Source organism: Sceloporus occidentalis, unplaced genomic scaffold (assembly GCF_023333645.1).
Source record: "Sceloporus occidentalis isolate IW3139 unplaced genomic scaffold, rSceOcc1.0.p SCAF_4, whole genome shotgun sequence".
Lineage (NCBI taxonomy): Eukaryota > Metazoa > Chordata > Lepidosauria > Squamata > Phrynosomatidae > Sceloporus > Sceloporus occidentalis.
The window spans coordinates 25,089,807-25,103,508 of NW_028316984.1; the positions used below are offsets into that span (position 1 = coordinate 25,089,807).

The 13,702-nt window shown below is 38.6% G+C and overlaps 1 protein-coding gene across 7 annotated transcripts in view; it reads left to right on the top strand.

The window, feature by feature from the left end:
* Nucleotides 1-13,702, top strand: part of HECW2 (HECT, C2 and WW domain containing E3 ubiquitin protein ligase 2) — a 220,328-nt gene that overhangs the window by 91,329 nt on the left and 115,297 nt on the right. Inside the window, exon 1 of one of the 7 annotated variants that reach the window (XM_089519535.1) lies at nucleotides 6,649-6,670. The exons of the other annotated variants lie outside the window; for them this stretch is intronic. Coding sequence (XP_089375661.1) covers nucleotides 6,664-6,670 — 7 coding nt within the window. The 5' untranslated portion in view covers nucleotides 6,649-6,663. Of the gene's footprint in view, nucleotides 1-6,648; nucleotides 6,671-13,702 lie in introns of those variants that run through there. 7 annotated transcript variants of the gene reach the window in all.

A 13,702-nucleotide genomic window follows, 5' to 3' on the forward strand; every position in this document is an offset into this window, starting at 1 on the left:
AAGTTTATCACACTGGTCCTAAAATGGGCCCAGTGTGTTCTAAATGTGTGTGCGCGTGCGCGCCCACGGAACAGGATGGGGCCCAGAACCCCATTTTATCGCACTCTGGAACGCCACCTTTGCTGCCGGGCGTTCCAGTTGCGTTCCCATTCCGTCCCAGAGGGCGCCATTTCTGGGGATGCTTAGAAACAGTTCCTTTTTTTATGGTGTAGAAACTTATCCCTTTTCTTTCCAGGTCGTTTCTGTTTCTGGTACCAAATTTTCTGCCAAAGAAGCAATTCTTCATCAATACTTTCCATGCTCACTTTTCTGTTGAGGAGCCATTCTTTGTTGGCAGAATATTCTTAGAAATGTGCATACATAGTCTGTTTTAATGTACTGGCCATACCTGATAGGTCTTATTATTACTATGTGAGTTTAGACATCATAGAATAAACAGTTATAGCAGTGGGCTTATAGATGTTGTTGAATTGCAACTTTCAGCAGCCGTAGTCAGCATAGACAATTAATATTGAGATTCACAGTTCAACAAAATTGGGAGGGCCGCACAATTCTTACCCTCTTATATTCAGGATGACCAAATGTCCTCCATTTCTAGGGCATGTCCTACATTTCAACTTCATGTCCAGGGTTTTTTTCAAAATGTCCTCCATTTTGAGCATCACTAAGCAGCATGGATTTATATTTATATTCCTTTTTAGCTTTTATTTTGTCACGTCCTGCATTTTTTTTTAATGTTCTATATTTTGCGGTGCCTTGTGCTCCTTTGCTGTGAGGAACCTTTGGTTCCCCCTGTCTTATATAGCATACATCTGTATATTGTGGTAGAAGATTAGCTTAGGTCAGCTTACTTGTTGGCTAGTGCTGATTTTTCACAACAACAACATTTATTTATAGTGCCATTTCACCAAAGTGCGAAACATCAAACATATACAGTCAGAGACAAAGACAATCAAACATAACACTATAAATATACACAACCCCCCAATTTTCCCTTAAGAAGCAGCTAACAACATTCCAAATGGATTCAGCTTCCAAGACAATTTCAGAATTTGAAAAACATTGCTGTAAGCAACCCTGTAACAAGGAAACAGGCTAGTTTTGCTTTTGTTTGCATGATTTGTTTTTCAGCCTACTCAAGACAGTGCTGAAATATTTATGCTGTACCTGGCCTTATTTATTTGAGGGTTCCTCCTTGGCTCAAACGAGTAATTTGGTTTTCACATGGTATGTGTGTGTGTGTTTTAAAAAAAGAATAGTTTCCCCTAACCTGCTGAAACATCTATTGTCTCTCTCCATGGCATTTAGTAAACACGGATTTCCACTTATAGGCATTGTCTGGACAAAATCCTAGAAAGTCCTGGTAGTTGATTTCTATGCTCTTCTATAATCTTTGATTTACTCTTTGCTATATTAAAAGAAACAGCAAGTAACCGAGTGATGGACAGGATTTACTTTTCTGTGGTCAAGCTATGTTTCAGAAAATTTGGTTGTAGCAATGTGTTTTGAAATTATAGGCTATGTAGGACCCTTTTCTAGCTCTGTAAGAGGGACTTTGCACTGAAATTTCTTTTCCTTCCAGACCCTAGATAACTCTGTGTAATAGTAAAAAAGAGAGAAGTAGATAAGATCCTAAAGGGTAAAGATACAAAACTGAGCACTAAACTTAGAATCATCCAAGCCATTGTATTCCTCATCACGATGTATGGATGCAAGAGCCAGACAGTGAAGAAAGGACATAAGAAGAAAATCAACGCATTTGAGATGTGGTGGTGGTGAAGAGTGCTGAGGATACCATAGGCAACCAAAAGGACAAACATGGTTCCTAGAAGAGATCAAGCCTGAACTTTCCCTGGAAGTCAAGAGTGAAAAAACAGGCTGTAGTACTTTGGCCACATTGTGAGAAGGCATAACTCATTAGAAAAGACAACAATGCTTGGAAAGCTAGAAGATAGTAAAAAGAAAGGAAGATTGCATACCAGATCGCTGGACTCAATCAAGGTCATGGGCCTGAATCTGCAGAACCTAAGCAGAGCAGTGGAGGATAGGGGGTCTTGGAGATGTCTCAGCCACAGGGTCACCATGTGTCAGCGTTGAGGTCAGTCAACAACAACAACAACAACCACTAAAATTACTCTCTGGCTTTACTAATACTGGTTGAGTCTCCTTTATCCAGAGGCATTTTGGATTTTGGATTTTTCTTTGAATTTGGAATATCTGTATATACATTATGAGATGTATGTACTTGGAGATGGGACTCAAGTGTAATCATGAAATTCATTTATGTTTCATATAGCCTTATAGACATAGTCTGAAGGTAATTTTATGCAATATTTTAAAGAATTTTGTGCATGAAACAAATACTACGTACATTGGACCATCTGAAAGTAAAGGCATTATCTCTAGTCACCATGAAAAAAGGTTGTTGTATTTCTCTGTACTTCTCTGTGTGGAACCTGTGTGTTTCACCCATGACAAGAGACAGGACTTTGAGTTGCAGCCAGGCATGTGTTTTCAGAAATGAAGATGCACCACTCCATCTTGTTAGACACAATCCAATGCCTGTACTCACATCACTGACTCATACAATCTACATTTTTGGACTGAATCTAACTACAGTACTGACCTCGCATCTACAACATCTGGCCAAATTTTAGGATTTCCCAGTTTTTTCTTCACCTTTTTCCCCCTAATACCACTTAGCCTGATGCAAAGTTGTGGAGTACTCAAAGCCTGGCATAGTCATGAGGCATTTGAGTTGATTTTAATGATATTACCAAACTATATGGATTTGTGCCCCATGTCCCCAGGCTTAGAGATGGATCTGTCTGTCTTTCTGTCCCTAGCAGCCATTCCTAGGAATGTACTTTGAATTGCTGATGTATTTCACCAGATTACATTATTGTGTTTTTGTTTAATTCAGATTTGTCTGTAAACTGTTGGAGGTCGGATTTGTGTTTGTTACATGTTTTGCTTTTTTGCTGGAAACATTTACATAATGATTACATCTCTATTACAGCGCTTTATAAATAAAGGTTAATAATAATAATAGGAAAGGTGTGCCTTACAGTCAATATCTGTGCAGAACATTTTGCTGTCAAAGGATCCACTGTGCGCTTGGCTTTTTAAGAAAGTTTTTTTAATTGTTAATTATCACAAAATCTGCAAGTATGAAATCTACAAAGCCATTAAAATAACATACTAAAATGGGAGTGTCATTTTCTTACCAGAATCATAAAACTGGAAGAGACCACAAGGGCCATCTAGTTCAATCTCATCGCCTTTCATCTAGTACCATCTTGTTGGATATTCCATTCATATCTCTTCAAACAAGACCCCTATAAGTACTTTTTAAATCCATTTTGCCTAAACCTCTGTTGGTTTGCAGGAAGAGAGTGTGGTGACGAATTCTCATTAAGAAACAAAATGAAAATGTGCTATACTTCTACAGCAGGGGGTTGGACTGGATAGCCCTTGTAGTCTCTTCCAGCTCTACGATTCTATGATTCTATGATGTGTGTTGTTCTTTCCAGAGCTTCTTCATATTTTCACATTATGGGCGATTATAAGGGCTCAAATATAATACTTGTTTGTATAGGGCAGGGACAGCAGGAAAGAAGATGCAAGACAAGGGATTTTGGATAGACACAGGTAATGTTTGGTTGATACAATTCCACAGGGGCAGAGGTTGCTGTTCTGAAAGGGATCCTATTTCCCCAAATATGCCTGGTATCAGAAGTGTGTTACCCAGCCTCCCCACTGGGTCATGCTGAGAAAATGGAGGGAAGACTACAGCCAGTGACATCATGTCATAGGGAAGAGGAGAGTCTGTGCCTTTCAGATGATAATAGACTGCAACTCCCATCATCCCTCACTGTTGACTATACTGGCTAAGTTGGATGAGTGGCACAGTACAAAATGTATGGAGTGCTACACATGTTCCTCACCCCAAACCACATATTTATCAATCTCTGCTTAATAAAGGGCATGATTTTAATATATCTATAAATTGCTTAAGATGTTGCAATTAAATTTGAAGGGATGTCATGTTGAGGGGGGAGCAAGCTTGTTTTTTGCTGCTCCAGAGACTAGAACATGGAACAATGGATGCAAGCTCCAGGAAAAGAGATTCCACCTCAACATTAGGAGGAACTTCCTGATAGTGAGGGCTGTTCAACAGAGGAACAAACTCCCTCGGAGTGTAGTGGAGTCTCCTTCCTTAGAGGTCTTTAAACAGAGGCTGGATGGACATCTGTCGGGGATGCTTTGATTGGGATTTCCTGCATGGCAGGGGGTTGGACTGGATGGCCCTTGTGGTCTCTTCCAACTTTACGATTCTATGATTCTATGAAATGCAAACAGCGTTTCAGTCGTTGTGATTCCCTCCCTCTCCCTCTTTGGGGGAGTTTTTTGCATTTTCAGAAGAGTTGGAGACAAACTGTCCTGCGTGAGATTTCAATGGTTTTCTTCCAGGATATGTTGGCTTGTTTCCTTGATTACTTCAAGTTTTTTTTTAAACCCACAACAGATAACTAAGGAAGTGAGTAAGTTTCTTGAAATAAATCACTTGGCAGGCTTTAGGTATTCAAGAACCACATACTCTTTGGCTGACCTCATGGAAGTGAACATCCTGATACTTTAGAAATTGCTGGAGCACTGCTGTGCAAAGGTGAAATTCATTCTTAAAGGAATCTCCAGTGTTAACCTCTACGTTGTGCTGTTAATGGATGACCTTTCTGAGACTCTGAAGCAACTGGCATTTCCTCTTTGGTGTCAGAGACCTATATCATATTTGTGTCCATTGGCTGTAATTGGTTCTTTCTTTTCTGGCGATTCATGGTAAATTGGCTACCAGTGGCTTGAGCACTGGCTCTGGACTATGGACCACAGATGTATGTGATCTTACATAAAAGTCTACCTGTCATATAATATCTTAAATATTTTTATCATCATTCTACAAGAAAATATCCCATGATCTATTTCTCCCAAATTTTTCTGGAATAGTTAAGGTTGGAAAAAAAATAACCAGAGGACCCCCTCTCCCATTTTTTCCATATTTTTATGGGAATTCACATCTGACTTCACTATGGGGCCATATTAAGTTGTTTAATTGCAGAGTGACAGAATCTGTTAAATCACAGAGCAACAGAATAGTAGCAGCAGACTGCCAGACAAGTCAGCCCTTTTATTTTAGGACAGGAGTGAGGAATATGCAGCCTTCCAAATGTTGTTTGACTACAGTTTCCTCCATCCCTGACCAGCACAGTTAGGAATGAGGGATGGTGGTTGAGAGACATTTGATATTCTCCACCTCTTGTAATAATAATAATAGGTTTTATTTGATGCTCTCCACCTCATATATTGTACTTATGTAACTTGAATGTATGTTTTATGTTCTTTGAGTTTGCTGACTGGAATGATATGTATTTTAATTAATACAAAAGAAAAAAAGAAATGAGGGATGGTTGAATCTAATAAGATCTGTTTTCTATCCCTATTTAGGGAGTTTAGAAGAATGGAAAGGACAAAATAGCCCACATTTGGGATTTAAAAAGTGCTGTACAAAGTGATTTTTTAAAGAAAATGATTGGCCAAAGTATTGTGTAAGAAATGTATCCAACAGCAGCAACATAACTCAATTGTGGAAAGAATGTGTGTTTCTGTACACATTGCAAAAGACTTTACACTATACAAGAAGAACCAACTGAACTGGGACAGATTTCAGCAAACCTTGCATAAAGAACTTGATTCCTCAGTTTTGTTCATATATTATGTGCTTAATGCTCTGTATTTATGAACTAATGACCAAATAATGGTTTTGAAGGAGTGGAATTGAGGAAATTCAGATAGCAGCAGCTGCAGTGATGGTTGATTGAATGTTGTGATTTGCCCACATGCAGAAACAATGGATCTGACTGTTACTTTGTAGGGGGATTTTGTACTTTTTGGTTTTATTCAATTTGGGAGGAAAAAAAGTTTGATCCTATCTATGTGGATTTGGTCTAGTCATAAAACTGAATGCAAGCTGTCTTCAGTTTCAAGAACAGAATTTTGCATGTCATGGGCTTGTCTGCAGTGTTTGGTGAGGTAATCCTGTGTCAGATGGCTTCCATTTTAATTTGTTTCTGTTAGACGCATAGCTGTGGAAAAAGGAGAGGAATGAGGGCATTTCCCACATAAGAATTCTGCCTCCACTGTGAAGTTTTACTTATGCAGATTTCTAGCATTGCAATAATTTAACATTAGGCCTGAAGCAGATGGGCCAAATAAAGCAGTTTATGGCCACTTTGAGGGTGGGCCATGCAGATTATGCATGGCCCTGGAACAGCCAGAAGCTGCTCTGAGGCCACCTGAGGTGGCCTTGGGCAGAAAGAGCAAGGAAAGTCCACTCTTTGCCAGCAGCCGGTTGGAGACCGGCTTGGCAGCCTGCTTTTTGTCCTTGTGACTCTCTGTACATCTACATGTGGACATTGCACCCCCCACCGTTTGATGTAGTAACACAGAGGAAGAGGGGGAGCGGGAGGGAGGGAGGGAGGGAGGGAGGATCAGGGCCTCCAAGTCTCATGCTCCCCTTGAGCAACTCTTGTGTCCCCATGGGGGTCCCATCCTACAGTTTGAGAACCACTCATTCAAACATATCTAAACAGCAGTAAATAATTTTACATGGAGTGTAAGTGCCAACCAGATGTGGAATTTTCCCACTGAGCAGAACAGTTTTGAAATGGTTGTTGCAGATCTGTTGATGAAGACAGAATGTTTGGACCGAGGCAAAAGAAAGCAAGCTGTTTGTGAACCCTGTTATCCTCTTTTCAGGAAGCTCTTACTGGGTCCAGATGACTGAGGATATTTAATCTTATTTATGTTTAATAACAGAGGCTCCATTTCAGGGTTTTAATTTTGATTCACTTTAATTGTCTTCAGGTGAGATGGTGGCCATGATGCAGTTGAACTAATTCTTCTGGATGTTGCAGAAATATTTGATATCATTATCCACCAGATCTCAATGGGTTATCTACTGGATTTTAGAAGGATTTTGCCTACTGCTTTAAGGAGATTCTCCTCCTTCCCTCCTAGTGTGTGTTTATGTGTGTTACTGTTGCCTTTCGTGCAAATTAATTTGTGATGTACTATAAGGTTTTCATGGAAACCTTCAGGAACTTGCACATAATCTGGCTAACAGTGTAGAAGTTATTTAACTGTTTACTTGCAGAATCTATTTGAAATTTTAGGACAATGCACTAAAGTGCTAAGACCAAATTATGTTAATAATAATAATAATTGTATCCCGTCTCTCCCTTCTGGGATCTAGGCGGGTAACAACAGTCCAATAAAACAGATATACAGACAGAAATAAAATTTTCCTAATTCCCCTTAACCCTCCCTCCTTCTGCTAAAATTACACATAAACATCAAGATACAATACAATATCCCCAGTACAGTGTACTCAGTTACAAATTTTGTAACTAAGGATTGACACAGGTTAAATTATTCCAAGAGAGCATCAGGAGAGGCGGTGAAAAAGTGAATGGATCAATTTGGTTAGCCTGTGGCTGTGCCTCATCTATCCAGTGAAGAAACTGTATTCTTATATATTTATGCCCCTCTGCAATGGTAGAAATTTGAGGAGTGAAAGAAAAATGCAGGGGGGGGGGGGAGAACTCTTATTTTGAAGGATAGTGCCTTTAGGCCCTCCTGCCCCATAGCTACACCCTGTATCTTCCCCTTAACAAGGTATAGTAGCATACCTTGTTATTGCTAACTGCTTTCAAGTCACTCTGTTACCAACAGCTTTGCTCTGGTCTTGCACTCAGGGCTGTGGCTTCCTCTACTTTACCAAGTATTGCTGTCTTTTCTAGTGAGTCATGTCTTCTCATGATAGTCCATATGTCCATACTATGACAGTCTCAGTTTAGTCATCTTGTCCTCTAGGGAGAGGTAAGACTTGATTTGCTCTAGGACCTATTTATTTATCTTTTTAGAATGTAGAGCTCTTCTCCAGCACCACATTTAAAATTAGTTGATGTTCTTCCCATCAGCTTTCAGCACTGTCCAGTTTTCACAACCTTACATAAAAACAGGAAATATAATGGCATGGACAATCCTAACTTTAGCATTCAATGACATAGCCTTACATTTCAGGTTCTTGTTTACTTCCTTCATAGCTTCTCTTCCAAGTCCTAGCCTTCTGATTTCTTAACTTGAGTCTCCATTCTGATTAATGACTAAGCCAAAGGATGGAAAATCTTCAACTATTTCACTGTCTCCATCATCTCCTTTAAAGTTTTGTAAGTCATAGCTTTCTGGTCTTTTGTTTTGTTTTCTTAATGTTCAACTGTAACCCCCCCCCCCCCTTTGCATTTTTTAAAACTTTCTTCAGTGGTTGTTCCAAGTACTATTTTCTACTAATACTGTAGTATGGTGTCATTTACACAGGTTAAATTGTTGATGTTCCTTCTTGCATTTGTCATTGCTCCTTCCTCCAATTCTAGTTCTGCTTTATAATGTTTTCTAGCATACAAGTAAAATATGACAAGATGCAGCCTTGTCTCATCTCCTTGCCAATTGAAAACATTTTTTTTGTTGGGGTAGATGGAAAATTTAGTAAAAACTATAATTAAGTGGTATGACAGATATAATAGTTTAGATGAATAAACATATATGAATATAGAGGATTAATATTCACTGTAAGATTGATATGTATGATGAAAGAAAGTTTGGAGATATCAGATCTAATGAAATAACAAATTCTAAGAAAATAAGAGAATTATCACATCACTCACCTATGGATTATATATAGGAAAATAAGTAAGAGCTAGTAAATAATTATTTTTCTTTTGGTTAAGTTTGGTTCTAATGCGACAACTTTGGAAGTGCAAAATTATGATCATTAAGAAAGTTGAAATGAAGAGTTCGGATACCTATATATGAAATCTTTCTTTTAATATTGTACAGATATAAATATTGGATTGTATGTTGGTTAATTATGAAATAATAAAAAAAGAAAAACATTTTTTCTCTCTGTAGCTTCTTGTCCTGAGTACAGATACATGAGGACTATTAAATGTCATGGGAAACCCATTTATTTAAGAGTGATCCATATTTTTTCATGATCTGTACAGTGGGCCCGCTGCATCAAAGGAGTGTAGAGTCCACAACTCACTATGCCCCCATATTATTCAATGACAGTACATGCATGTGGACACGGTGATGCGGACATACTGTTGTGGACACATGCATGTTGCCATCCATTGAAGAATATAGAGGCTGACTGTCTGTATTTTACCCCCATATGCGGGGATGGAGGTGGGGAGGAACTGAACCCCTGTGGGTTAGAAGGATATAATCAAAAGCTTACTATAATCTGGAAAGCACAGGCTGGTTTTCTTTTGGAATTCATTGGTGCACTCCGTTATCCAGCATATGTTTGCAATACCCTCCACAGTGCCTCTTCCTTTCGTGAACCCAGCTTGAACATCATTTCTTGTTTGATATATGGGAAAAATCTTTGCTGTAACAAATGGTCTCTCTGAAACCAGGCACTAAAATTATTGTCTGTGCCACTGGAGTATTCTGACATATTCTGTTTTAAAATATACAGTACCTAGCAACCATAAAAGTGGATTAAATTAATCCAAAAGGAGCCAGTTAATTTAATTCAAAGCTATTTTAATCAGCTATTTTCTGCTAGCTAGCGTAAAGGAGGGAGAAATTTGTGGTTTGCCTTCTTGAGCTGCCTCTGCTCTCCATTGTTCTGATGTTCCTTGAACAGCAACAGGTAGTCATTCAAGGAGAGACTGGAGGAGGCAGACACGAAGGGGGAAGGAAGGAGACTAGGCAACACTCTTCTGCCAAACTGCAGACTGATAACTACAGAGACAGGAAACAGAGCTGGATATAGAAATCTTGGCCTTGCCTCCCAGGCAGCTAGGAGATGTTATGAAATACAAACCCTAAGAGTTAAGCAGGCTGAGTGGCATGGTTACACCAAGGCATTCCCACCTAAAACATTTTTGTGACGTTTCATAGAGAGGGGTTTTTTTTTAATGCCAGTGCATTCTAAAATTTAATGTAATAGGGATATAAAATGTAGGGAAATTTAAAACCAGTTTATGTTAGGGTATTTTAAAATGTAATGTGACACTGATACAAAGCTTAAGGAAATGTAAAACCGTTTCAGTCACATAGCCTTGAGGAGGAGGGGGGGAAATCTGTCTTTAAAAGACTAGCTCTTGGTGCTTAAATAAAAAATCTAAATGCCAGATGTATATTTTGAAACATGTTGCAGTTAAACAAGATTATAAGCAAGTGGTTTAAAAATAGCTCACAAAAATTCCATTTTAATTTGAGACATGCCTGGGGCCTAACTGAACCAGCACCAGCAGTGTATAATGGGAACCTCCTACTCTGTCTCCAGTTTCAAACTGACATGCGATATTTGTATACATACATGCATGTGCACGCACACACATGCACATACTTATATTCATGGTAGTCTTAATAACTCATGGAAAAGATTTAAAGTATTTCATCCATTGGAGAACAGGCAAATGCAAACATGATTGGTTACTACTTCTTTTTAGAACGTACAGTGCAGGCACAAAAGACATAAAACCACACGTATGAGACACAGACAGACACACAAATAAGGATGGTTGTAGATTTTGCTGGCGTAGAAGGGTCACCCCTCATTTCTTAGAAGTTAAGCCTCCCTTATCTGAAAAGTCTAGAACCAGAAGCATTCTGGATTACAGGTTTTTTTGAATGTTGGAATATTTGTATGTACATTATAAGATACCTTGGAGATGGAACCCAAGTCTAATAATGAAATTCATTTATGTTTGCTATACACCTTATAGACATAGCCTGAAGGTAACTTTAGACACAACATTTTAAACAGTTTTGAGCATGCAACAAATTTTGTGTACATTGAACTACCAAAAAGCAAAGATGTCACTAGTCCAAAACACACTGCAGAAATAATCTAGTTTGAGACCACTTTAACTGCTCTGGCTCAATGTTAGGGAATCCTGGGCACTGTAGTTTTATGAGACAATTAGCCTTCACTGTAAGAGAGTTCTGGTGCCACAACAAACGACAGTTCCCAGGATTCCCTAGCATTGAGCTAGGGCAGTTAAAGGGTGTCAAATTGGATTATTTCTGCAGTGTGTTTTGGAGCACTATCTCAGGCATCTGTGTGGACAATTTTGGATTTTGGAGTATTTTAGAATTCTTGATAAGAGAGGCTCAACCTGTACCTTGGCCAATCAGTACCCCTCAACCTATCATATCTCATTCATTGTCAGTCAGGAATGGGGAGAACTTCAGCTTCTACAGAAAAAAGCAGAACATTAATGTTATTAAATAACATTTTTAAAATGCTAAATGTAAAATAATGCAATATGAATATTTTAATACAAATAAAAACATAAATATTTCTATAAGCATGATTTTTCATTATTTTTGAAAGAGAAAGAGAGAGTATGAAATAAGAACTGAGCTAGAAAGAACTCCGACCATTGTTGCTTTTTACCTACTGTTTTTGGACTAGACATGTTATTGCCCAATCGTGGCTAAATTAAAATTCTGGATTTTTTAGGCTACAGACCTACTATCCTTCATGTGAAAGCTGGAAATCTGGGCTAATTAGTGGAATCAGATGAGACAGTGGACAAAGACGCTGCAGGCGCCTTAGTCCCTTGGATTGATTTGCCATTCGGCAGATGAGCGATGATGAGTCTCTGCTATGAGACTCTCCTTTGTCTTGTTGGAAGATGTGGCTTGTTGAAGAATAACTTATTTATGAGGTATTAGGCATCTCTATATGTAAGGAAAGGAAGGGGGGAAATGATGGATGGGTCTAATATTTTATACATAAGAAGGTGGCTTGTGAGCCTCTGAATTAAGATGGTTTCAAGCTGAGCAGCACATGGTCTCTGGCTTATCACCTTTGGCCTAAACCACCTGCTCCCCCTTACGAAGAGGGTCATAGGGGAATCCAGAATGGGGAGGGGGGGAGAGAAAGAAAGAAAGAAAGAAAGAAAGATGAAGACAACACCAAGCATTTCTGCTTCACCTGAGCTGGTTTGATTTGGCTTTTTGGTGTGTGGACATTTGCACAAGCTTTGGGAACTACATTCCTAAACTAAGATACAAATCCACTTAACAACAATTAAGTCATAATGATAGACCCATTGGGCATTACATTTTTATTATACTCACTCAATCTCCTTCCTTTTTGGTAACAGCCACATTAAAAAAGCTTTAAAAAACCCTCCTTTAAATCAGCTCTAGTTTGTTATAATTCTTTAGTAACGTTTAGGTTTCATTGTCACCACACTCTAAGCCCTGTACACCTGCAGTGCAAGGGCATTTTCTCCTTCATCTTCCACAGTCTAGACATAATGCGAACAGACAGGATGTATTATCTGGCACTATGTTATGACATCTGCGTGGTACTCCAGAATACAGGTCATTGGCTTTAAAATATGTTTTATTACTTGTTTTTAAACATACCTAAAAACAAACACAAACACATCCACAGAGGTTGCATAAGTGGCTTTCACATCAAACTGAACACAAGGTATAAAATCGGGGGGGGGGGGGGGGGGATACACTGAGCACTATGCTGATAAATAGATTCCACAGCAAATATACGTCAGTATTGCTTTAGTTAGGGTTTTGCAGCTTAGTGTAACACCCCATTGTTATAAACAATATTTTTCTTAGTTTTTTGGGGTTTTTTCGGGCTATGTGGCCATGTTCTAGCAGAGTTTCTTTCTGACGTTTCCTGAAAAACCCACAAAAAACTATGGATGCCGGCCATGAAAGCCTTCGACTTCACAATATTTTTCTTAACTGATTTTTATTTTGTCCAGAAATGTTTGCTCTGCTTCAGTCTCCCCTGCACCTGAACACACTACGGAATGAGCCCAATTTTTTAAGAAATGGCATGCAGGGGAAAGATTATTCCATGCCAGTGAACTTCTTGCTCCAAGAATCCTTAATGGATGTGAGATCTCTTCCCCACCAGGTATTTTTGATCAGATGGGTTCCCTCTTTTCCCCACTGAAATGAATAAAATAATCTTCCATTCAGTTGCGGAGGAAAATGGCTGAGGGTGGGGCGAGGAAGGTCACTCTTCACCTAAAGATTTGCTTACATTTCATCCCAATTCAAAGGAATGGAAGTATTTCTCTTTGATGCTGGATTTTGATTCATTGAAGAGATCCCACTGATGTGTACAAAATATTTCTGGCCTTTATTTGTATGTAGTCTTTGCTATATTTCAGAATATTTTCCCTATGGGATTGCCATAATGTGTAAATTGATTGATTACAAATGTAGTTGATTGTGATTGGTGCTTTAAAAAAATGAATGTTCAGGAAATGACATCTTTATGTGGTAATTTTCTTCCTGTTTTCATACACTGAGTAAGGAACCGGTGATGAATTCCTCTTAATTTTCTCATTGAAAACCTTGAATACAGAGGATATGATTTGCTTGTTGAGGAGTGGTGTCCCTGTTTATTTTTGCTAGTGATGCATCCAGTTTTTCCAGAGAAAGCATTCCTTTGTTTCATATGGCGTGTGCTTATATTTAGCTATTGTTATAGAATTTCACATGAAAACAATAGAAATACAGAACTCTAGTAGTCAGAAAGATTTAGAAATAGCTGTGCCATACTAAATGTAATTTTAACTGA